The sequence below is a fragment of the Candidozyma auris genome, chromosome 7 (genome assembly GCF_003013715.1).
Source record: "Candidozyma auris chromosome 7, complete sequence".
NCBI classification, from domain to species: domain Eukaryota; kingdom Fungi; phylum Ascomycota; class Pichiomycetes; order Serinales; family Metschnikowiaceae; genus Candidozyma; species Candidozyma auris.
In genome coordinates, this window is record NC_072818.1 from 691,856 (window position 1) to 714,107 (window position 22,252).

At 46.4% G+C, this 22,252-nt stretch overlaps 11 protein-coding genes across 11 annotated transcripts; 7 read left to right on the forward strand and 4 right to left on the reverse strand. All coding sequences in view use genetic code 12, as the record gives it.

The window, feature by feature from the left end:
• Window positions 1-1,154: 1,154 nt before the first annotated feature.
• TIP1 (transporter YIP1) lies at window positions 1,155-1,919 on the forward strand (the record flags this gene model as incomplete). Its single annotated transcript, XM_029036417.1, has 1 exon — window positions 1,155-1,919. One exon carries the CDS (start codon window positions 1,155-1,157, stop codon window positions 1,917-1,919), a length of 765 nt encoding a protein of 254 aa, XP_028889308.1.
• A 252-nt stretch (window positions 1,920-2,171) lies between these two features.
• MSM1 (methionine--tRNA ligase MSM1) lies at window positions 2,172-3,752 on the forward strand (the record flags this gene model as incomplete). Its single annotated transcript, XM_029036418.2, has 1 exon — window positions 2,172-3,752. One exon carries the CDS (start codon window positions 2,172-2,174, stop codon window positions 3,750-3,752), a length of 1,581 nt encoding a protein of 526 aa, XP_028889309.2.
• Window positions 3,753-4,675: 923 nt separating this feature from the next.
• On the forward strand, window positions 4,676-8,623 carry CJI96_0005423 (uncharacterized protein; the record flags this gene model as incomplete). The annotated part of the gene is made up of 1 exon (XM_029036419.2): window positions 4,676-8,623. The coding sequence occupies one exon, from the start codon at window positions 4,676-4,678 to the stop codon at window positions 8,621-8,623; it is 3,948 nt and encodes a 1,315-aa protein (XP_028889310.2).
• A 91-nt stretch (window positions 8,624-8,714) lies between these two features.
• On the reverse strand, window positions 8,715-9,053 carry CJI96_0005424 (transcription elongation factor SPT4; the record flags this gene model as incomplete). The annotated part of the gene is made up of 1 exon (XM_029036420.2): window positions 8,715-9,053. One exon carries the CDS (start codon window positions 9,051-9,053, stop codon window positions 8,715-8,717), a length of 339 nt encoding a protein of 112 aa, XP_028889311.1.
• A 552-nt stretch (window positions 9,054-9,605) lies between these two features.
• On the forward strand, window positions 9,606-10,364 carry CJI96_0005425 (membrane insertase COX18; the record flags this gene model as incomplete). The annotated part of the gene is made up of 1 exon (XM_029036421.2): window positions 9,606-10,364. The coding sequence occupies one exon, from the start codon at window positions 9,606-9,608 to the stop codon at window positions 10,362-10,364; it is 759 nt and encodes a 252-aa protein (XP_028889312.2).
• A 996-nt stretch (window positions 10,365-11,360) lies between these two features.
• Window positions 11,361-13,838, reverse strand: CJI96_0005426 (glucose-induced degradation complex subunit; the record flags this gene model as incomplete). Its single annotated transcript, XM_029036423.2, has 1 exon — window positions 11,361-13,838. One exon carries the CDS (start codon window positions 13,836-13,838, stop codon window positions 11,361-11,363), a length of 2,478 nt encoding a protein of 825 aa, XP_028889314.2.
• A 911-nt stretch (window positions 13,839-14,749) lies between these two features.
• Window positions 14,750-15,298, forward strand: CJI96_0005427 (serine/threonine protein kinase BUD32; the record flags this gene model as incomplete). Its single annotated transcript, XM_029036424.2, has 1 exon — window positions 14,750-15,298. The coding sequence occupies one exon, from the start codon at window positions 14,750-14,752 to the stop codon at window positions 15,296-15,298; it is 549 nt and encodes a 182-aa protein (XP_028889315.2).
• Window positions 15,299-15,344: 46 nt separating this feature from the next.
• On the reverse strand, window positions 15,345-16,397 carry CJI96_0005428 (ERMES complex subunit MMM1; the record flags this gene model as incomplete). The annotated part of the gene is made up of 1 exon (XM_029036425.2): window positions 15,345-16,397. The coding sequence occupies one exon, from the start codon at window positions 16,395-16,397 to the stop codon at window positions 15,345-15,347; it is 1,053 nt and encodes a 350-aa protein (XP_028889316.2).
• Window positions 16,398-16,682: 285 nt separating this feature from the next.
• PCT1 (choline-phosphate cytidylyltransferase) lies at window positions 16,683-17,960 on the reverse strand (the record flags this gene model as incomplete). The annotated part of the gene is made up of 1 exon (XM_029036426.2): window positions 16,683-17,960. One exon carries the CDS (start codon window positions 17,958-17,960, stop codon window positions 16,683-16,685), a length of 1,278 nt encoding a protein of 425 aa, XP_028889317.2.
• Window positions 17,961-19,058: 1,098 nt separating this feature from the next.
• On the forward strand, window positions 19,059-19,472 carry CJI96_0005430 (phosphatase YCH1; the record flags this gene model as incomplete). Its single annotated transcript, XM_029036427.2, has 1 exon — window positions 19,059-19,472. One exon carries the CDS (start codon window positions 19,059-19,061, stop codon window positions 19,470-19,472), a length of 414 nt encoding a protein of 137 aa, XP_028889318.2.
• A 1,514-nt stretch (window positions 19,473-20,986) lies between these two features.
• Window positions 20,987-22,249, forward strand: CRH11 (transglycosylase; the record flags this gene model as incomplete). Its single annotated transcript, XM_029036428.2, has 1 exon — window positions 20,987-22,249. The coding sequence occupies one exon, from the start codon at window positions 20,987-20,989 to the stop codon at window positions 22,247-22,249; it is 1,263 nt and encodes a 420-aa protein (XP_028889319.2).
• Between the last annotated feature and the right edge of the window lie 3 nt (window positions 22,250-22,252).

The window sequence follows — 22,252 nt, forward strand, 5'->3', positions numbered from 1 at the left end:
CGATTCTCGGGGATCTCTGCAACTATGTCGTCATTTTTCAAATCAAACTTGAGATCCACTTTTTTCGACTCTATCATCTATAATAGCCTTGCTGGAGTTGATTTCACGGAGAGTACGGGTACCAATCGTAGAATGAATACTTTTCAGAAAGTATAAAAGGTAATGATATGAGATTCAGCGTGTCGTTCAGCTTAAAGGTGTGGGGCTCTCCCAAGAAAGCAACCGAAGGTTTAATGCGTAGGGTCAGTCACTTAAGCTTACAGTTAGCGTTCTAATAATGCTCGAAGAGGTACTTTGGGAGCTTGATTTTTGCATTCAGATTGAAGATAGAGGGTTACGAATGGGGAGCTACGAACAAAGATATGATCTCAAATGCTCCAGCAGGCTTCAGTCCGCCGTTCAGTGATAAGAAGCACATTCTTAGTACTATTAGTGAAAGGAGGCCAATCTCCATTAGAGAGGGTAACATCAACGAGCCATTCAACAAGTTTCTTTTCCGTTGTCGATTTTAAATGAACCTTCAGGTGAGATAGTTTTGCTTGACATTTCTTCTTAGACAGATACTTTTTTTTACATTAGGTCTTGTGGGTAGATGAAATTTTAAGCTTGTATGTTAGGTGACTCCGGGCCTGTCGTAAAATCTACCAGTCCCGAAAAATTGTGTACGAACCTGGGACATTAGGCTGAGCACACTAAGCATGGTCAAGAATGTTGCGTAAAAATGTATCCTTTCAATAAACAAACCTTTGTAATTAGCAACTTCGAGACTTAGCATTCTCGAGCTTGGAGCACTTCTTGGATAGGTAATGGCTGCGAAATAGTGTTCGAGCAACTTCTGAACAAAGCAGGGGCAGAGTATCACTAAGGTCTGCCGTGTTTCAGGAACTATTATTGAAAAGTTGAGGACTCAAGGATGGACGTCAATTTTTTTTTTTTTTTTTTTCTTTTTTTTTCAATTTTTTTTTTTTTGGACTCAGAGAGTTTATCCCACACATCGAAGACCCTACATCGGTGCTCTACAATCACGACCGGCATATAGCCCATCAACAACACTTCAGATTTCGCTCGATACACTAAGTCAGGTCAACGTCTATAATAAATACCCCCCAATCTAAGCACATTATACTCGACACTCAGAGCAATCTCTCCTCACCATGTCATACTATCAGCATAATCAACCAGATAATATGCAATTCTACCAGTCAAACTATGCCAATGCCGCGTTTCAGCAACCGAACGTCGCCAGCCCCAACTTGGGCTCGATGGACCTGATGTTTGGGGCTCATTTCGACGTCTCTGGCGATATGGGTGGTGAGCTCACGCCAGGCATAATTGCTGCTTTCGGTACCTCGGGATACCCGGGAGAACCGCCATTGTTGGAGGAGTTGGGGATAAACTTTCTGCATATCAAGGGCAAAACGCTAGCGGTGTTGAATCCCATCAGGAGGGACGTGAACCCGGAAATTATGGCTGACTCCGACTTGGCCGGGCCAATCTTGTTTGTGTTGTTGTTTGGCACTTTGCTACTATTATCCGGCAAGCGACAATTCGGTTATGTGTACGGTGTGGGTGTGTTTGGCATTGTCAGTTTGCATTACCTTTTCAAATTGATGAGTAGAGACGTTCAAATTGACTTGACACGCTCAGCGTCGATTGTTGGCTACTGTCTATTACCATTGGTGTTCATATGTGCTTTGGGTCTCGTCATATCATTGGACTCGACAATTGGCTACTTGTTGAGTGCATTTGCCGTTTCTTGGTGCACCTTTAGTGCCTCTGGTCTTTTCATTACTGCTTTGAAATTGCACAACATGCGTTCCTTGATCGCTTACCCCCTCGGCCTTTTCTACTCAGTTTTTGCCTTGATGGCTATCTTCGTCGACTCTAAGCACGGCGACATCAAAATGCTGGCCACGTAGCCGCTTTTTATAGAGCTATTTAACAAAAAATCGAGCACATCTTCGATTAAGAGTTGACTTCTACTTCTTGGTGAATACGACCTGCATACGTTGTCTATGTGTGTTGATTTCCACTATACCCATATCACAGCTCTTCCCATGAAATCGAGCATTCTACGTCATTTTAGCCGACATAGCTCTTCTAAGCCATTCTATTGTACCACTCCCATATTCTATGTGAATGCCAGCCCTCATCTAGGGCACCTTTATTCGATGCTTCTAGCAGACACAAGAGTGAGGTGGGAAAAGCTCAAGAAGGGCCAGAAATCGTACTTTCTCACAGGGACGGACGAACACGGATTGAAGATTCAGGGAGTAGCAGAAAAGCAAAATGTCGAACCCAAGGCTTTAGTCGACAGTGTCTCACAGAATTTCAAGCACATGGCCCGTAAGATGAAGATAGACTATCTGCGATTCATCAGAACCACAGACGATGATCATGTCGAGGCCGTCAAGCATTTCTGGAATGTCATGATGCAGAAAGGGCTTATCTACAAAGGCATACATGATGGGTGGTACTCGGTGAGCGACGAAGCATTCTACACTGAGGCCCAGATAGAGGAAGTGAGTGATGGTAGTGGAGGAGCCCGTAGAGTTTCTAAAGAAACAGGAAGTGAGGTTGTGTACCAAGAAGAAGAAAACTATTTTTTTCGGTTATCTGCTTTCCAGGATAGACTTATCCAGTACATTGAGGAGAATCCCACGTTGATTCAGCCGCAGCACAAGATGAAGCAGGTGTTAGAAGAACTTAAGTCAGAGCCACTCAAGGATTTATCTGTGTCACGCCACACTTCGCGTCTACAATGGGGAATTGAAGTGCCGAATGATCCAACGCAGAAAGTGTATGTATGGTTTGATGCCCTCCTCAACTACTTGACTGCTGCCGGATACCCACACAGAGATCTCAAGGCGCCAAACAACATCTGGCCCGCATGCCACGTTCTTGGGAAGGACATCATGAGGTTCCACTGTATATATTGGCCAATTTTTCTCATGGCCGCCGAAATCGACCTCCCCAAGATGATCTTCGTTCACTCACACTGGCTCTGTGATGGCAAAAAGATGAGCAAGAGCATTGGCAACGTGGTCGATCCCTACCTTATGGCAGACTACTATGGCGTAGATCCGTTGCGGTTTTTCTTGATGGAGCAGTCGAATATCAATACCGACAGCAACTTCAGTGAGGATGCCCTATTCAACCATAGAGGTATGCTTCTTAACAAGTTCGCCAACTTGACATCTCGAGTGTGTGCGCCAAAATTTGAGATAGCGGAGGGTCTAAGACAAGCAAACAATGGTGTCTTCAACGATATAGATAGCCTCTTGTTGGCTGATACCGTCACATCGACAGACAAGAAGAGAACCATTGAGTTAAGAAACGAATTGGTGGTTGCAATTGACAGCTTGAAAGAGGAAATGGATGCTCCACTTCAGCAATTTGATCACATGAAGGCACTTAAATTGTGGTGGAACGTGGTGGAGCTCATCAATGGGTTTTTTCAGGCAACTGAGCCATGGGCATACAACAAGTTTGCGGAAGCAGAGAAGGAAAGAGCTATCAGAAATTACTTGGTGTACGTTGCAACTGAAGGTATTAGAGTGACTACGCTTTGCATCCAGCCATATATGCCAGACTTGTCTGCTGCAATTTTGCACCGTCTTGCTGTTAGCAAGGACAAGAGAGCACTAGACTATGCGAAGTTGGGCGGGGACGCAGACTACGGGAAGGGTTCCAACCGACAGCACAAGGACAAGTTGATGCAAAAAATCGAGCCCAGAACTGAAAACTTGTAAATAGATTGTATAGAGGTGATTGCAGTTGACGGAGGATTTGAAGCACCGTGGATGTGGCGGTGCGCGCACGACCACAAAAACACCCACCCCCGAGCTTGTTCTGAGCAACGTAGACAAGCTACCACCGCCAACCAAAAGCAAAATTTGCCAAAGAAAATGACCTATTTGATTTGTTACCCGGATGCTGCTGCCCATGTGTCCAAAAATCAGAAACCTTCTTTGATATCGGCGAAAACACTATATTCTCTTCGAATCCCCTTCACCAACGGCCCACTTCAACATTTCGTTACTATATCACCTTTTTCTTAGTCAAATGGCAATGTGCATCAGCGTAAGCAGGGGTCTCGTATTTGTCGATAAGCGACAAGGAGGTGGAAAAAAACTAGAGGCGAAAACCTTCGGTGCTTGGGTTTTCTGCAGGACCAACAGCACCGCCGTTAAACAACAGACGTCAACTGTACATATAAATCTGTCTATTTTGACGTGGGTCGAGTTTAATCGAGGTGAGGCGAGCAAGGGGACACGTTCGAGTGGGAGGAAGGAAACTGCAGACAAGACAGCAAACCGGGTAAATTTTGGTACCGTTTGAATCAGCGGCGTCTGAAAATGATGTTTAAGTTTTTAAAATTTCAAAAAGTTGCAATATTTCCCTGTTTTGTCTTGGGGTGTCGGTGACTGGTCACAAAGAGACCCGCCGAGAGGCTTTCGCACGTGACCTAAGCGACAGTGCGGGAGGTTCCTTTCATTTTGTACAGTGCAACTTCTCAAAAACACCCTAAAGCGATCAAGGCAAAGAGCAGTCCAGAAAGTAAATCTACCTGGGTTGTTCATTTCCCCAGATTCAGCTTCATTTCCCGTTTGCACTACTTTCCACCATAATTGTTCCTGTCACATTATCGTACAACCCAGCCAGAGCTAGTAAAATGGCAAGATCTAAAAGAGGCTCTAGGCACTTGCCCAGCAGCGACGACGAAATGGAAGAAGGTGGCCGCCGGCTGAGAAGACCAGTTTCATACTTGGAAGAATCAGACGATGCGTTTGACGAAATCAAAGAAGAAGATGTTCAAAAAGAAGAGGACGGTGTGAAAGAAGAAGACGGAGAGGTCAATGCAGAGCCGGAGGCTGATGCAGAGGAGCCAGAGGAGCCAGAGGAGCCAGAGGAACCTGACTCCCCCGAGGAAGACAATTTAAAAGATGAGGATTTCGATGAAGATGACGAGATCATCCCCGCTAAAAGACTGCGGTCGCTGAGGAGAGTGTCGAGGCGGCTCAGGCAGAGTAAAGGCAGCGACGATTCTGACTTCAAGGAAGATGAAGTCAGTGGAGGCTCCGACAACGAAAGCGATGCTTTTGAGGAAGAAGACGACTACATGGAGAGGCTACGAGAAAAGCAATTTGTGGCGTCTGACGAAGATGGCGAAGAAGACAACTACTATGGCTATTCCTCTACAAGCAAGAGTCGGCTGCGGAGGAAACCAAAATCAAGATCACGATCTGCAGAAGCAAGACGACTGAGGAAGCGCATGAGGCGTGCTGCTGATGATGACGAGGAGGAGGATGCAGAAGACAATGACGACGATGTCGGCGACATCCAACAGGAGATCCAGGAATTGTACGACTCATCGCCCGAGGAAGAGAGCCCGGTCAAGCATAAGCTCCGAGAGCGTGGTGAGAAGGTCAATTACACTATTCCTCCCGCAATCACCAACGAGCAGGACCTCGATGCTTTAAGTGCAGCTAGATATACACCTCCGCTGAAGAGAATCCGGAGAAATGTGGGCAACAAGAGCGATTTCAGAAAACTTCTTTTCCCCACTGCTGGTCCTTTTGGTGGTAGCGACGTCATTTCTCTTTTGGGTCAAAATATTCCTCCTGGCGGAATTCCCATTCCGGGCATGCCAGCTGACGCTCGTAATAACTTGATTGCAGACAACGATTCAGATTCTTCAGATGAGGAGTTCGTGCCTTCGTCGGCTGCTGGAGCCCAACCAAGACCTTCGGTGAGTGGGTCCATGGGCAAGGTGCCAATGGCTGCTAACAACGCAGCGCCAGCCCCTTCAGGTATGCTCAATAATACAAAAATTGTCGGGGCGCTGTCAGTTGGCGATAAGGGCAAGAAAAAAAGCACTCTCAGTGACACAGATCCATTGGGTGTTGATATGAACATTGATTTCTCAGCGGTCGGCGGCCTTGATGGCTACATCGACCAGCTTAAAGAAATGGTTGCACTTCCCCTTCTATATCCTGAGCTTTATCAGAATTTCTCAATTACTCCACCTCGAGGAGTATTGTTCCACGGCCCTCCAGGTACTGGTAAAACTTTGATGGCTAGAGCACTAGCTGCTAGTTGCTCCACCCCGTCTCGAAAAATCACATTTTTCATGCGCAAAGGTGCCGACTGTTTGAGTAAATGGGTTGGTGAGGCAGAGCGTCAGTTGAGATTGTTATTTGAAGAGGCGAAAAATCAGCAACCGTCCATCATTTTCTTCGATGAGATTGATGGCTTGGCTCCAGTCAGATCATCTAAGCAGGAACAGATTCACGCCAGTATCGTGTCTACTTTGCTTGCATTGATGGATGGTATGGATAACAGAGGACAGGTTATAGTCATTGGTGCAACCAATAGGCCAGACTCTGTTGATCCCGCCTTAAGAAGACCAGGCCGTTTTGACAGGGAATTTTACTTCCCACTTCCTGGCTTGGATGCTAGAAAGCAAATTCTCTCAATTCACACAAGAAAATGGGATCCTCCTTTGTCGCCTGTATTCCTTGACAAGATTGCAGGTCTTACTAAGGGTTATGGAGGTGCAGATTTACGTGCTCTTTGCACTGAAGCGGCATTGAACTCTATTCAAAGAAAATATCCTCAAATCTACCGTTCCTCAGACAAACTTAAAGTGGACCCAACGAAGGTCAAGGTGATTGCAAAAGATTTTATGAGAGCAATAGAGAGAATAGTTCCATCAAGTGCGAGGTCAACATCGACGGGTTCTTCGCCTCTTCCAGAGCGTTTGCAGCCTCTTTTACAAGGCTCTCTCGAGCAAATAGTTGAGAAGTTGACCACTTTGCTTCCAGATTCAATCAGCTTAGGTGGCAAGAAGAAGTTGACTAATTTGGAAGAAGCAATGTACCTAGACCCGACTGTCAAAGATGCCGACGGCGGTTTTTCAAAACACGAATTACTTAGAAGCTTAGAGGGCTCGAGAATTTGCAAGCCTCACTTACTTATCTGTGGCGAGGCTGGCGCCGGCCAACAATATCTTGGTGCAGCAATTTTGAACGCTCTCGAAGGCTTTCAAGTGCAGAATTTGGATCTAGCTACGATTTTTGGTGATGTGACTAGAACACCAGAGCTGTGCATTGTGCAGACGTTTATCGAGGCAAGAAGACATCAACCATCGATCGTATTTATTCCAAACATCGACACATGGTTTGACGTCATGACACATTCAGCCAAAGCAACACTTGCCGGCCTTCTTCGGAACTTGAAAAGTAATGAAAAGATTCTTCTACTCGGCATCGCCGAAAGACTGTTCGACGACCTTGATCCCGAAGTCAAGCACACTCTTGGAATTCTGGGTGACAGCAACAACGTGTACCTTGAGAATCCTGACATCGTGGCAAGAAAGAATTTCTTCCAGATTGCCGAAAAAGCTTTGAAAATGAAGCCATATGAGTTTGTGAATGATTTGAGCAATAGACCAAAGAGGAAACTCAAAGAGCTTCCCGTAGTACCACAGGAGACTGTCAGTGTTGCACTGCTAGGTAAGAAGCGTGACAAGCAGCAGGAATATGAAGACAAGAGACTCAAGAACTTGCTCAAGATTAAACTTGCAGGACTTATGGATCTCTTCAAAAACCGCTACAAGCGTTTCAGGAAGCCAATTATCGATGAAGGCTACTTGCACCACTTATTTGAGCCCTCAATTCTTGATAATCCAATGATCACATATGAAGTGGCTTACACAATTTCGGAGGATCCAAAACATCCCAACATGATCAAAGAGCTCAGCACAGGTAAGTTTTTCTTCAACATGGACTTGGACACTATTGAGGAGAGAATCTGGAATGGATTCTACTCTGAAGCTAAACAGTTTCTCAAGGATATTCGGATGATTGTGAAAGATGCTATCCAATCTGGGGATAGAGAGCGGATCCTCAAGGCAAATGAAATGATGACCAACGCCCAGTTTGGCATTGATGATTTCAATAATCCGGAGTTTGCAAAAGCTTGCAAGGACCTAAGAGCCAGAGAAATCGAGAAGCAGGCGAAATTACTTGAAGACTATAAAAAACTCAAGGCCGAATATGAAAAGCAGCAAGCCGCAACTTCACAGGTGGAAGGAGAGCGTCCCAACGGCACAGCACCCATGCAGCTTCTTGGGGACTCTGATCAAGCTACATTGGTAGGTGCTAATGGACACACACACGAGGCTACTGAAAACTCTGTCGAAGACAAACCAGAGGAAATTGATGAGCGAACAATGGAAGACGCTAAGGGGGCTTCTGAGAATGCACCTCAGAATGAGGTGAGGTTCGATGGGGCAGTGGAAGAAGAAGCAACAGACGTCGTCGACGAGTCTCCAAAACTGCAAAAAGTTGTGCCTGTCACGCAGCCTCCAGAGAGTGAGTCTGAGGCGGAAGAGGAGACTCTCACTGACGCCACCCAAGAGTTGGTCATTCCGCCCGAAGCCTATGACTTCTTTGAGGACCGCATCGTCAAGCTCACCGAGGGCTTCACAGTGGAAAAGCTCGAGTTCACCATGGCCAAAATCATGGATATTATCTGGGCAGACCGGTCGCAGTGGAACAAGGCCCAAACCACAGAAAAGCTCTACAAGGTCGCCGAAACACTACACCACTACATTTGAAGGTAAAAGGCAATGTGCTCCAGTTCCAAACTTTTCCGTTACTATGTAATATAATACAAAACATTTACTTCTTCTTGACATGTCTTCCCCACTAATCTTCGGCACTGCCGTCTCTGGGTCTATAACTGATATTCTGATCCTCCAATTCACTGATGATATGTGGCGGCAACTTACCATTCACTTTCACAGCGTACAACCCAGCGACAAAGGAGTCGATACGGAGCCAGCGTGCCACCCACGATGCCTTGTTGTCGTCACCTAAAGCGACCAATCCTTCAAATGCTGGGGACGTGCAATCTTGGATCTGCCCATCTTCGTTGTCGGCGTAATGCAAAACAGACTCGCAGTTCGGGCACCCTACTTCAAGAAATCGCCTATATGGCTGGATTATGCCACAGAGCATGCACGCTCTTTCTGTTTTTGAAGACATGGGTGGATGTAGAAAGTGTAGATGCTGGAGAAGAACACTGAAAATAGGTCCGCCATCACGTGACCGACTAAGGAATTGGGTCGGTTGCCTTTGCCAGAGGGCCAATTGAGGAACGACAAAAAATGAAATATGAAATGTATATGAAGTCTTCCGCATAGACTGCAAAACCTCTTGAAACACCCAGTTGTTAAAGAAACTCATGGTGGTCTTACCTTTCATGCTCTCTGCTTTCTCTGCAGGCCCTGCTGTGTGAGTAACTAAATCTCAGTCCATCTAAGGCAACAATCCATAGTCTATATGCTACGATTGCCAGTTTCTAGTGTCTATGGGTATTCCCTGAGGTCCACAACTTCTCTACTGCGAGCCTCACCTGCGGTATCTACGGTTTTTAAACAACAGCGTCGAAGCTTCTCGGTGGAGCCTACCACCATAGTCAATGTGCTTACAGAATCAGTCGAACATATACATGCTTTCACAGGATTGCCTTGGTGGGCAGTCATACCGTTGACGACGTTCACGCTTCGAGGAGTGTGGACACTTCCGTTGGCAGTGATGCAAAGGCTTCGAGTACAGAAGCAGAACGCTCTCAGGCCCATAGTGGCAGCAACAGGACCCATCTTGAGGTCAAAATTGGCCAAAGAGGCCGCCAAGGCAGCTAAGGTGGCCACGAAACTGACCACCGCTGCTCTTTCGATGTCTCCCACAAAGAATATGAAGTATGATGAAATCATGGTGCTCTCAGCGAAAGAGACCAGGAAAAGACAGAAGAAGCTATTCAAAGACCACGGCGTGCAGCTATACAAGAACTTTTTTCTTCCTGCTGCTCAGGTTCCTCTTTGGGTATGCATGTCGTTGACATTCCGAAACTTGAGCGGATGGTCGACGTGGGACAGTCTTGCAAACAAACCACTAGACCCCACACTTTATAACGAGGGAGCGCTCTGGTTTAATGATCTCACATCTCTCGACCCTTTGCATGCATTTCCTATTGCCATAGGTATAGTGGCTTTGCTCAACGTAGAGTGGACTTTCAAGACGTTTCAGATGATGAAGCCGCCAGGGCGCAAGCGGGCATCTCGACCCACCATCTTCGACTCCTTGGGCAACTTGTCTCGAATGGGTGTTGTGTTTCTTATGGCCATCTCCTTGCACGCTCCCACGGCACTTACGCTATACTGGCTCAGCTCACAAATATTTTCGTTGATTCAAAACGTTTTATTGGATCTTGTTTTCCCATTGAACTACACTCCATATAAGCGTGTGGACTTCAAGCAGCTGAAATCCCCCACCGCCAAGCTGGTGATTCTGTAAATACATATAACCACGAAGACGACCATATAGAATTTAAAAATGACCTAGATTCTGATTTTGAGTACTCGAGATGTCTTATTTACATTTTGCAGCCAATTCTGCTGATTACTAGACGCGCGCATTAGTTACCATCTATACTATGGTTGACTACAAGTTCTCTTTGACTAAAGCTGCTGAAACACTTTACCCTAAAATCATAGATGAGCTATCTTCACAAATTCTGAAAAAGTACTCGCAAGAAAAATGGGACTTTTCGCAATTGGACAAATGGCGAAGTGTGGACTTTCCGAAAGTGCTCGCTAAGAGACACGCCAAGGGAGACTTGAACATCAAAAAGGACGAATTGGCCTTGCTCATGGACTGGAAACTTGCTAAAGGAAAGTTCAGACCAGCTCTTCCGAAACTTATACGAGATAATGCAGAAAGTACGGTTGAAAATGTTACAAGGGAAGGTTTTGAAGCTTTCATCAAGTATGCGCTAACGATATCAAGCTGGAATGACATTGATGTATCACACTATTGTGCTGCTCTTCGCTTGAGCTTGAAGAAATTGACCGAATTAAGAGGCGTGGGACCTGCTACTGCCAGCTTGCTTTTGTCCTTACTTGCCGAAGTGACACCGCTGGCACCGGCTTTTTTCAGTGATGAAGCATTCATGTATTTTGTTCAAGAGCCTCTTCACCCTGGCCAATCGATAAAGTATAATCTCAAGGAATACGTTGATGAATACATTTCTTTGCTTATTTCAGTAGCGAGAAAATTCCAAATTACTTCGCTAAACGAGCTAGAGAGGGGCGCATGGGCATTGAAACTGTACGATTTACATCATATAAACAAGTATGCTGCAGTCGAGCTTCCCTCAGACATCGATATAGGTGCTACTGAAAAGTTTGCTATAGCAAGTGAGTTTGCAGTTGATGCATCAAAAACGTCGACAAAGAAACGCAAGACTTCAACAAAAAGTGAAGCCGCAAACAAAAAGGTGAAAAAGGAAACCTAGATGTCAATATACTGATGCTCGTAATTCACAAGCTTGTAAGTATTGTCATTCTCGGCGCAAAGACTGTTGATATTGTTGCCAGCACTTTGTATCAAGTGTTCTAATTTAGAAACCTTTTCAAAGTTGAGCAGCTCTAGTATCGCAGCATTAAGCCTCCCTGCTAGTTTTTCCACTTCATTATCCTGAGAGTCAAGCTGTTTTTGAGCTAATGGCATTTCGCTCAACTGCTCTCTGTTTTGTATTAAAACAACTCCTGAAAACTTTGCAATTCTCGCTTCTACGGCAGCGTTACCTGAGGCCAGCTTAGATAACATTTCTCCATATTTGACAATGGCCTTCAAGAGTTCTTCTTCCGACATTTCTCCCGAACTGAAATTGAACTCATGACCATATTTTAGGTTGAGGTATTTTTTCACAAGTGAAACATAGTGCTGAAAGCGTAAATCGAACAAAAATTGGTCTAATGATTTGAGATTAGGATAGGTTTGAGCGAGAAATTCAGCTGCCTGTAAAAAGTAGTGCTCGCTTATCATCTTTCGGATCTTTTGCCTTTCGACAGCGTGCGATTCTTCCACAAGAGTGTCCTGTTGGCCATTCATTTCCATTGGCACATCGTCTCGTGTATGGGATGTGAGGTCCTGAATATCTGAATTAAAAGCTTGTAGTGTTTCCAAATATCCATGTTGAATCAAATACCCCTTTATGAATTCGTTCAATACCTCTGGATCATTTCGGATGTCAGAAACGGCTTTCTCAAACGAGTGGTCATTGGCGAACGTCAAATCTGGGCCTGATTGGCCCTCTTCAACAAGCTTACTTGAAAGCTCCTCAGCTTGCATCTCGGTGAACTTTTGAACGTAGCGATTGATATTGAACTCAAACTCCTTCAATCCAAAGTTAGTTCTCACAACTGTCTCGGGAAGTTCTCCTTCGGCGAGCTCCTTAGGAAGCTCTGAGAGCTGAAAGCCTATCATAGGGAATAAAGAGCCCATTTTCATATCATGCTCGAAGATGCTATCTTTGTGTCTGTTGGATTCGATCATCTCTTTTGCAGTGATTTCTTTGACAATGATGCCATTCAATGTGATGAAAAGCGTTTTATTGATAAAATTCACACCACAGCCAACTATGTCTGTCTTGTAGCGTTTCTTTACTCTGTCATTGCTGCTGGAGTGAACACTGAAGGGTACTTCAACGTCAATCTTGCTTGTATCTTGGTCGGCTGGGGTCTGTCTATTGAATTGCGAAAACCTTCTGTTGGTATTTAACGAAGACGTTCTGTAAGTGCTGTCTCCGTGTTTAATGGATGCATATGAGCACGTGTTATTGAAATTAACAGCAAAGCTGCCTTCGAAAGACACTCCAGGCTCAGCCCCGAGAAAAGTGAGGGTATCGTCATCGATCCTTTTGTTGTAAACATTTTGGTTATAATATGAGATCTTGCTTTGTACATCTTTCAAATCCAAACTCTGGTGGTTTATCCCGGTGGTTGTGTTGGTAGGCATCTTGTCGAAACGAACTTTGCGCTTTGTGTATCCAAGGGTGAAGAGCAAGGATGAACCAGCGGCCAACAGTGAGCCATTAAGACATATTAACGGCTTATAATCTGAAGCTGCAGTGGCAATCTGATCCACCAGCACCTCATAGTAATAAATGCCACATTTCTCTTGCACGTCATTGTTAGCAAGGAAGTTGAAGTAGCGTTTCTTACGGTAGAGGTCCTCCAAGGGTAGTCTATCACGCTGTAGCTTAAATTTTAGCAAGGAGTACCCCGTGGAGGTGTCGATCTCCATAGCCAAATTCTTTTCCAAATGCTCTAAATGCTTATCAACGGAGAGTGGTGTCCAGTACATTGGCAAGGGAGAAAGAAACGACTGCTGTCCCACCATCAATGAAGGAAAAAACGAGTATTTGTGTTCAGAGCTCTCCTTTGCCCAATTTATTAGCGCTTCCAAAGAGTAATTGGACAAGCACGAGTTGATATTGCCCAAGAACAGGGGCCCGAACGTGACTTCCCCAAGCTTTGACGACCAAAACGCCGATTTTTTGTGCACAGCATCACCCAGCCCATTGGTAGAGTGATCAGGAGTGGCATTTCGTGAGTTTCCAGTCATATTAGCCTCATTGGACGACCCGTTTTCCTGTGCCATACTAAGTCTTTCCTTGAAGATCTCATACAATTCATACAAGTAGTCGTCAGGGACTTTGTCGGCCGGAGACAGACCTAGCATGCCCAACACAGCAAACTTATCCATGAGTTTCTCCTTGATCATACTGTTGACCGTCGGATCGTTGCAAAAACCGTGTTTTGAAGTTTCAATGTCGCTGGGTTGTCTAAAGTGTACCTGTTTCAGAGGCGAGAACACATTCCTTGCCGCCAAATTGGCATCGATTGCCGCCACTTCCCGCTGAAGATCGAGTCCCACGCATGTATTGAGAAGGTAAGGAGGAACTACGTAAACGAGTTCAGCCATTGTGGGTGGGAGGTGGTAAGGTGACTTGGTGGTGATGGTGGTACTATACAGCGGAAGCGGTATCTGGTCGCACTACACAGGAGGCACCAATGGCTGCAAAAGTTGTTAAAGTGTGACAGAAGCAGAGAACGCTGATGCGACTAATTGAAATCGGGGAAGTTTCGAATGGCACTTTGAAAACAAGGAATTGGAGAGATTTTGGGAGTTTTCATCCCTCAACTATAAATCGATCCAGTTTCGCTGTATCTGTGACGTCTTGGCATTATAAGAAGAGGCATATTTATAGTTCAGCTGTGCAGTTTCATGAATAGAGTACCCCATTCACTCAAAGGTAAGAGGTATAAATAATTTGAGTCGAGATCATTAGGGGCTCGTTTTATGGCCAAAATGTGCCCTGAGAATAATTGAGCACCACCTACATTTGACTTCAGGCATGATCTGTGCGTAGAGAACAGCAACAAGTCATAGTTTGTTTTGATGAAATCCTGACCATTTGTCAATTTCCTGGATTTCACCTTCTTGAAGTACAAGAAAAATCAATAAAAGGATTATTCGAATTTCTATGCTATACTCAATTGGCCAGACATTTGGAGCACCTCACTCTCTCTAGTTTCTCTCTCGCGCTGCTAAGTGGTTTCTCCAATCTACATCTCCAACTAACAACCAACACCTTCAATTCATTCCATGACGGACGCCATTCTCAAACAAGTTCAGCAAGCAATCCCCAACATCCCACTAAGCATTGTTTCGCAAGGCGCTGAAGCTCTCGTTTTCTCCACAGATGTGCACCCATATCTGCCCGAGCCAAGGGCATCGCAATTCATAGTGAAGTTCCGCCCGCAAAACCGTACAGACACCCAAAGATCGATGGACTCATTACGAAGTCACGGACAGTGGGTGAGGCCAAGTTCATGGCGAAGTTGGCGAAAATCGGCGTATCTGCTCCAACGCTCATTCTGCTAGATGCTCCTAATGGAGTGATCTGGATGGAGCATGTAGGAAAGGATCTCCCGAATGGGACGGTGTCGCTGATCAAAAATTACTTGTGGTACTTGGAAAAGGATGTGGGAAGAGAGGCATGTTTATCTGGCGAAGTGGAGCAGGTCTTGAAACGAACAGGGTCTGTCATTGCCAAATTGCATTTGAACGATATGATCCACGGCGACTTGACCACGCTGAACTTGGTTTTGCAAGATGATGATGTCTACCTTATTGACTTTGGGCTTTCGTCGTACTCAAATCTTCCAGAGGACAAAGCCGTTGACTTGTACGTGATGGAAAGGGCCGTGTTGAGCACCCACTCAGACTTTGCCGAACAGTATAACCAGTGGCTCTTAAAAGGGTATGAGGAGCTTCACGAGAGTATGGCTAGCACGGGAGGAAGAAAAAAGTACAAAGAAACGATCAATAAGCTAGAAGATGTCAGGTTGCGTGGACGCAAGAGATCCATGTTGGGCTGAACCTTTATACACATATATACCCTTTATTTATGCATGATGATCATTTCTAGTCCTCCCTGGCTTGCACAGGCTCCCTGGTGTTCTTGCGTCTGGGCCACATTGACGGCAACCGAATCACCTGAAACCGGGGCTCCACACAGCGGTCTTTGAACCAGGAACGCAATTTGCTCTCTATAAGCTCCAGGATCTTGGGCACATCTTGAAGCTTTGCCCTGGACCCAATAAGCGACTTTACGGAGAATTCTAGTCTGTAATCGGGAGAAAATGAGAACATGAGCGCAGTGCCGCCCGAATCTGAGTCCTTGCTGCCACCAACAAAGCCAGTCTCGTTGGTGTTCACCAACGATACAGTAAGACAACCAGAGAAACGCACAATCGACACAGAAATCAGCACTGGCAACGCAGCAGTAAGCGGACGTGGATGGTTGAGCAAAAGACGTGTCTCAATGCCCAATGTGAGCGTGTCAGAGAGGTCCACGTCTATACGTGCCTCTAAGCGCCCAAAGTCGTCTCCACTATGCTTTATACGGCAATTGGAGAAGATGGGGAAGTCGTCCCCGATATCGATCTCGACGAGCCTGATTTTGTCCAAATAATCTGGCGTTTCCAGCTTTTCAAGGAATGCATTCAACAGGTGGTATATATTGTCAGAGAGAAGAGCTTCAGCACGAAGCTGAGAAATCGTCTGAGCCACAAGTACATTGAACCAGTCCAACGACTCTGGCGCATGGTTTTCCACATCGTAGTACGTTTTCTCCAAAATCGCAGCCACTTTCGCTGCATTGTTGCTGCTCTCATCGCCGACTTCCTCCTTTGGTTTATCTCTTTTCACAATCACTGCCGCCACATCTCTTTTTGTAGATTTGCTCAGCGCCGAAGGAGGCGAGCCTTCAGCGAAAACAAAGAATTTAATAAATATCAATATCACGAAAACAACACTCACCTGGCCACATATTAGACCCTGCGTGAACGACCAGGCATTATTGGAAGACGATGCTTGTATCATGGGCATGGGCATTACAGGCGGCTGTTGTTGCTGTTGCTGGAACTCTTTGGGCTGCTCTTGAGCCCATGTCCTCAGAAGGTCTGTATCCTCCATGGTGAAGGCAGTATATGTGGATTGATGATGCTTGGAGTTTTAAGTAGTGAGATTGAAATCTCGATATTATTTCGCACCCAAGTCTGGGGAACCTTAGCAAGGAAGCACTACAATTGGAGATGGGAAAATACATTCAAAGACCACAAATATTGAACTCGATACGCTCTACACTTGGCTGATGAAATAATATTACTCTCATATACAACCGATAGTGGCCGGCACATGCAGTTGAATGGTGCTGAGGACCTCATATATGGGTAGCTCCACGTATCAGTGTTTTTTCATCTAATGCTGCTTTCTTGATCTGGGTCTCTTGATCTTGCGGGGCAGAAGAGGTGCCGCTGGCGCCAGCATCGTCGTTTTCATGCTGGCACTGGAGTTGCTTTTCCTTTCCTCGGCCGACTCCTCATTGTGCGACTCGTCTCTGGAAATCCAGCTATTGAGGTTGAACCCTTTGAATAGCAGGCGCCCTGGTTTCTCGTTTTTGTTGACAATGTATTTGGAGGCAAACTCCGTCAAGGGACTCGACCCACGCGAGGCTTCGTCCAGGTCGCTCACGAGACTAGGGGTGCTGTTGCTGTGGGGCAAATGATTAGCAAGATTAAATGGAAGCTCTGATTTTTTGCCTCTGAGGTACTCTCTCACTTCGAAATAGAGATCTTTGGAAACATTGTTGATGTTGGCCTTGTTGCGCACCCAGTAGGTTCTGAAGTCGTTGATGTGTTTCTTGAAGTCCAACTCGTTTTTCTTCAACCACGACACATTGAGCTCTTTTCTCGTGGCGCCACGAGCGAAGTTTCTCATCAAATACTTGTCGTAGTCTCTGATGATCTTGGTGATGATGTCGGACGTTGAGATGCCTTCGGTTCTCTGGGTGGTCAAGAACATGCCTCGCTCCTTGATGGGCTTGTAAATATCGTCAGAGTCAGCAGAGGCGTACGGCAAGTCGTCATGAGCCACGTAGTCGATCTTGTGCTTCAACAAGAAATCAGCAGTAACACACCACGGAGCATCGGGGATCACCTCGTCTACCCAACGGCAATGCTTGAGGGTATCAATTCTCTGTTTGTCGGTAAGCACCGTGAGCCCCTTTCGCTTGTGGGTTTCCTTGTCTGAGGGAATACCACACACCAATTCGACGTTTTCAAAGCTCTTCTTCGCCTGCTCCAACTGGCGCATGTGGCCCAAGTGGAACAAGTCGAACACACCGTCGGCATAGATTCTCACCGGCCGATCGGTAGGAGGAAGGTTGAATTTGTGACCCTTGGGCCTGAACTTGCGAAGATGTTCGGGCAATTCCGCCTCGTACTGCTTATCTCTTCTCTCAAACTCTTCCTGGGCCTTGGACTTCTCCACCTTCCGCTTCTTAACACTGGCTTCGTCCAGGTCAGAGTCGCTGCCCAGATCAGATGAGTTGTGCCTGTCCAGGTCGGACGAAGACGCCGATCTCTTTCTTTTGCGGAAAAATGACGTCAACGTGGGCGCCAACAGGTCCACCAGAAGAGTTTTCTTGAGGTGGCCGTCGCCCTTGTCTGTGTCTGAGTCAGGCAGCAGCTTCAGCATGATGGGTAGGGTTTAGAGAAAAAAAGTGTCTCAGGTTCTCACTGAGGTGATTCTTCGCCCAACGTGGTGCAGGATCCAGGGTCTTCTCACTTTGGGAAGAATAAACGGTGAATTTGTGAATTGTTGTGGAAAAATAGATGAAATAGCGAAAAGGAGAGGACTTGAGGTGTTAGAGTCATTGCTTGGTCTCGTGGGCCATGTGGAAGCAAGGTCGCTTAACGGAAAAGCTATTACTGGTTGCGAATGTGTGGTTGCGAAAAAGATCCGGGCAGATGGGGTACAGAGAGGGAGAGAGAAGCTGGGAAGATTTTATGGATTTTGTGTGGTGATGTTGTCTTTTGTTTCTATATCGACGCTAATGTATTTTGGGAAGCAAATGACTCAACACTATGGTGTAAATCGTGATTGCTATGTGGTAGGTGCTAGACCATTATGTAGGAGGCTGTTCAGGTCAGCAACTAGGCTAATGCTCTCTTTTTATTGATCCAAAAAAAGGTTCGTCTTGTAGTGATTTTGCACAATTGCGTCTGAGTATTCTATTATATTTGATTCGTTTCACTTCGACTTCCTGCCTTCGGTAATCTGAGCGTACTTGTGGCAGTTCACACAGTTGCTCGAATAAGTATGCGCTTTAATCATTGGATGATGAGCTTTTCGTTTCAGATGCTCCTTAAAGATTGGCTGCAAGTAGATCTCCGCTGAGAAGGTAACATTCACATTGTTTGTTGGGCTTTCTTTCTCCAGGTTCATCCTCACATCGGGTGGTTCTCATTTCGCAGCCATTACAGCCCTATCCTGCCAAAACACATACCCTGATTTCTCTTCCAATAATGTTCCCTCCATTTGCATGCCTCCCGCTAACGTGACAAACACCCTTCATGTTTGCACCATCTCATATATCTCCATCAACTTTATCACCATCAACACTATCTATCCCCTAGACCCTATGCGAAGGCGTCTGGCATAAAGCAAAAGCAACCGCCATCGCCAAATACAACCCACACCCTCCACATTCAACATCCACTTGCAGTTTTGTCGCCTATTCGTTTCCTCAACCAACTCAATCCCTTTAGACCATTTTCATTCAAACCTGCCCGCATGAGCAACGTCACTCTTTCCGACCTCAAGTTCGTGAAACCTTCCACAGTGAAGTCGTGGTTTGATCAAGGCGCCAACTTTGCTGTGGTTGACGTGAGAGACTCCGATTTTGCTGGCGGCCATATCCGCGGGTGCTGGCACTACCCAGCCAATGAGTTTCCTTCAAAGCTAGCTGAGGTTCGACTGAGGCTAGAGGAGAAGGAAGTGGAGAATGTAGTTTTCCACTGTGCTCTATCGCAGGTTCGGGGCCCCAAAGCAGCCCTCTTGTTCTTGAGGTTTCTTGAAGACCAGCCTGACGACCACAAAAATGTCAATGTGTATGTGTTGGAAGGAGGTTTCACCAGGTGGGCCCGGAAGTACGGAGAGGATGCTTCTGTGACAGAGGGTTTTGCGTCAGACATATGGAACGAATGAAGGCGGAAACGGACCCGCTCAAATGCGTTGGATCGGGCACTTAGGTCCTCAGAGAAACGGCGTTGACGCCATGCTTGAAGCCTAGGTTTTGAGCCTGGAATTGGGCTTCTCTAGCGCAAAAATATTTGAGACTCTGTGCCCTTGGAGTGGGTTCGTTTGAGACTCTGGAGGACCAGCGTTGGCTTGAGCTCGCTGTATATAGCTCGTACATCAGCAGGATTGAAATAGGGAAACCTGAGTATGAAGCCATGGTAGTTTGTCTCTCAAGACCACAGGCAGCAAGTGCCAGCACCTTGTTTGAATCAAGAAGCTTATTGACACTTCTGCTCTTGATGCTCAAAGTTCACGGCATCAGGATGTGCTGACTCTGATTCTGTACCCCATTCCCTTTGTGGAACACAAAACACACATGTTGAAAGGTCGTGAATACCTTCCAGGAGGCTGGTTGCTTGATTGCCCTACTCAGAGGGGAATAGTGATTACAGGGACCTTGCAAAGTCAATCACCAAGTGCCTTTTGACTTTCAAGAGCTTGAGGTTAGAAGCTTGACTTTCACGACATTTTGACTTTGATGTTTTCAATTTACCCAGATAGTTCAACCAGCAATCAAATCCTAAGGGGCATTCTTCTATTATTATCACCGACGACGATCAATTGAAGATGGAAGAGCTCGAGGACGCCGGTACTCACTGGTCAGCACTGGCTGCGAAAAAGGCTTCATTTTGTCAAGCCCTCCGCCAAGCAGCGCCCTTTACGAATTCTTTGTTTCGCCCGACAATGCCTTATCTGAATCTCATCATAGTTTAAGCTTCCACTGTTGTGGAACTATGTCCCTTGTTCTACGCTCAATGACCTGTGCTCCATGGGAAGTGCTGGCTCATCTTCCCGAATAGTACAATCTCTGGATGTGCCCAGGAAGAGATCCGCAAAAGGCCACCTCCTTCGAGCTTTTTTCAAATGAGCCTCTTCAACCCCCATATTCTAGACTTTTCCACCGAGCCAATGCCATTTCCTCTCAATGCGGTTAATTGTGCTCTTGCAACCGTCTAAGCCAGACCATGGGCTACAGTGAAGCTATGGCGCGGAGGTGCCTGATACGCGATGAAGAAGCGTGAAGTTGAATTTTGGCTGGAAGGTGAATCACGACAAAATGTAAACCAGTTTGCTTCGAGAAAAAAATTTCACACCGAAACCGACCTTGAAAATTACGCTGGTGTGCTTATTTTTTTTACGGTTATAGGTTAAACTTCATTTAGGCGGGGGCCTTTTTTGGCGACCATTGGCGTCACTGGCGTCACTGGCGCTCGGCTGCGAACATTTTTTCTATTTTTGGCCGCGTCACTCAGCCCTCCCCAGTGACTCCTTCGTCAAAAGCGTGTTCAGGCTCTGGTCATGGACCTGACCAGAACATAATATAAAGAAACACGAATTTCCTCCGGCGAAGGCACCTCAGCGGAAAGTTTGAACCTGCTACTTTTCATCCATAGCCCCATTCTCCACAAAAACATCCAACCATGCTATTCTTCCTAGCGTTGATTGCAAATTTCGCAGCCATTTTGGCAGCCACCTCTGCGCTGTGCAACCCGTTGTCGTCGTCTTGTTCGCCCGACAAGGCCTTGGGAACGGGTCTTGTTGAGCTGTTTACATCGGAAAGCGACCAATTTAGCGTTGTGGCCGTGCCCTCGGGCGTATCGTACACAGACGACGGGTTGGAGTTGACCTTGAAAAAGAAAGGCGACAACCCTGGCATCAAGTCGAACTTCTACATCATGTTTGGACGTGTGGAGGTGATCATGAAGGCAGCGCCCGGCAGAGGCATTGTGTCTTCGTTCTTTATGATGTCGGACGATTTGGACGAAATCGACATTGAGTTGTTGGGCGCCGACGACACTCAGTTCCAGTCGAACTACTTCTCCAAGGGCAACACCACCACATATGACAGAGGCGAGTACCACTCTACACCAGGTTCTCCTCAGGACAATTTCTTCAACTACACCATTGTGTGGACAGAAAACGAGTGTGTGTGGTATTTGGAAGGCACCCCAGTAAGAACCCTCTCGAGCGACAACAGCCAGGGTTACCCTCAAACACCCATGTACATCAAAGCAGGCATTTGGGCAGGCGGTGACGACACCAACGAGCCTGGAACCATTGAGTGGGCAGGCGGGTCGACTGATTACAGCCAGGCGCCCTTCACGATGCACATCAAGAAGTTGGTGGTGGATGACTACTCCACTGGCGATAAGTATGAGTATGGCGACAAGTCTGGAAGCTGGAAGTCGATCAAGGCGGAAAATGGAGAAGTGAACGGGAGAAGCGGGTCCTCCTCCACTAACAAGCAAGGCGACGCAAACAAGTCGAAGTCCAGTTCTTCCAGTTCTTCCAGTTCCTCCAGTTCCTCCAGTTCCTCCAGTTCTTCCAGTTCCTCTAGCTCAAGCTCTTCAGCTGTCTCTTCGAAGAATTCTCCTACGTCTTCGGCTGCCTCATCTACCAGCACGGTTTCTGCTTCCTCTGCCAATGCCGTTGCAGCTTCCACTCACAAAGCTTCGTCGACATCTGGTGATTCCGTGTCTACGAGGCTGCCCTCCACATTGAACACTGTGTTAGCTGCTTCTTCTGGCTCTGGCTCTGGCGGCAGCGATGCCTCATCTACTACAGAAGCTTCTTCCGCTTCTTCCTCGGGTGCTTCGGTGGCCACTGTCTCTTCTGGGGACTTGGCTGCGTCTACTTTCGTTTCTGGTGTGCTTGTGTTTGTCGCTATGGCATTAAACTTTTAGAGG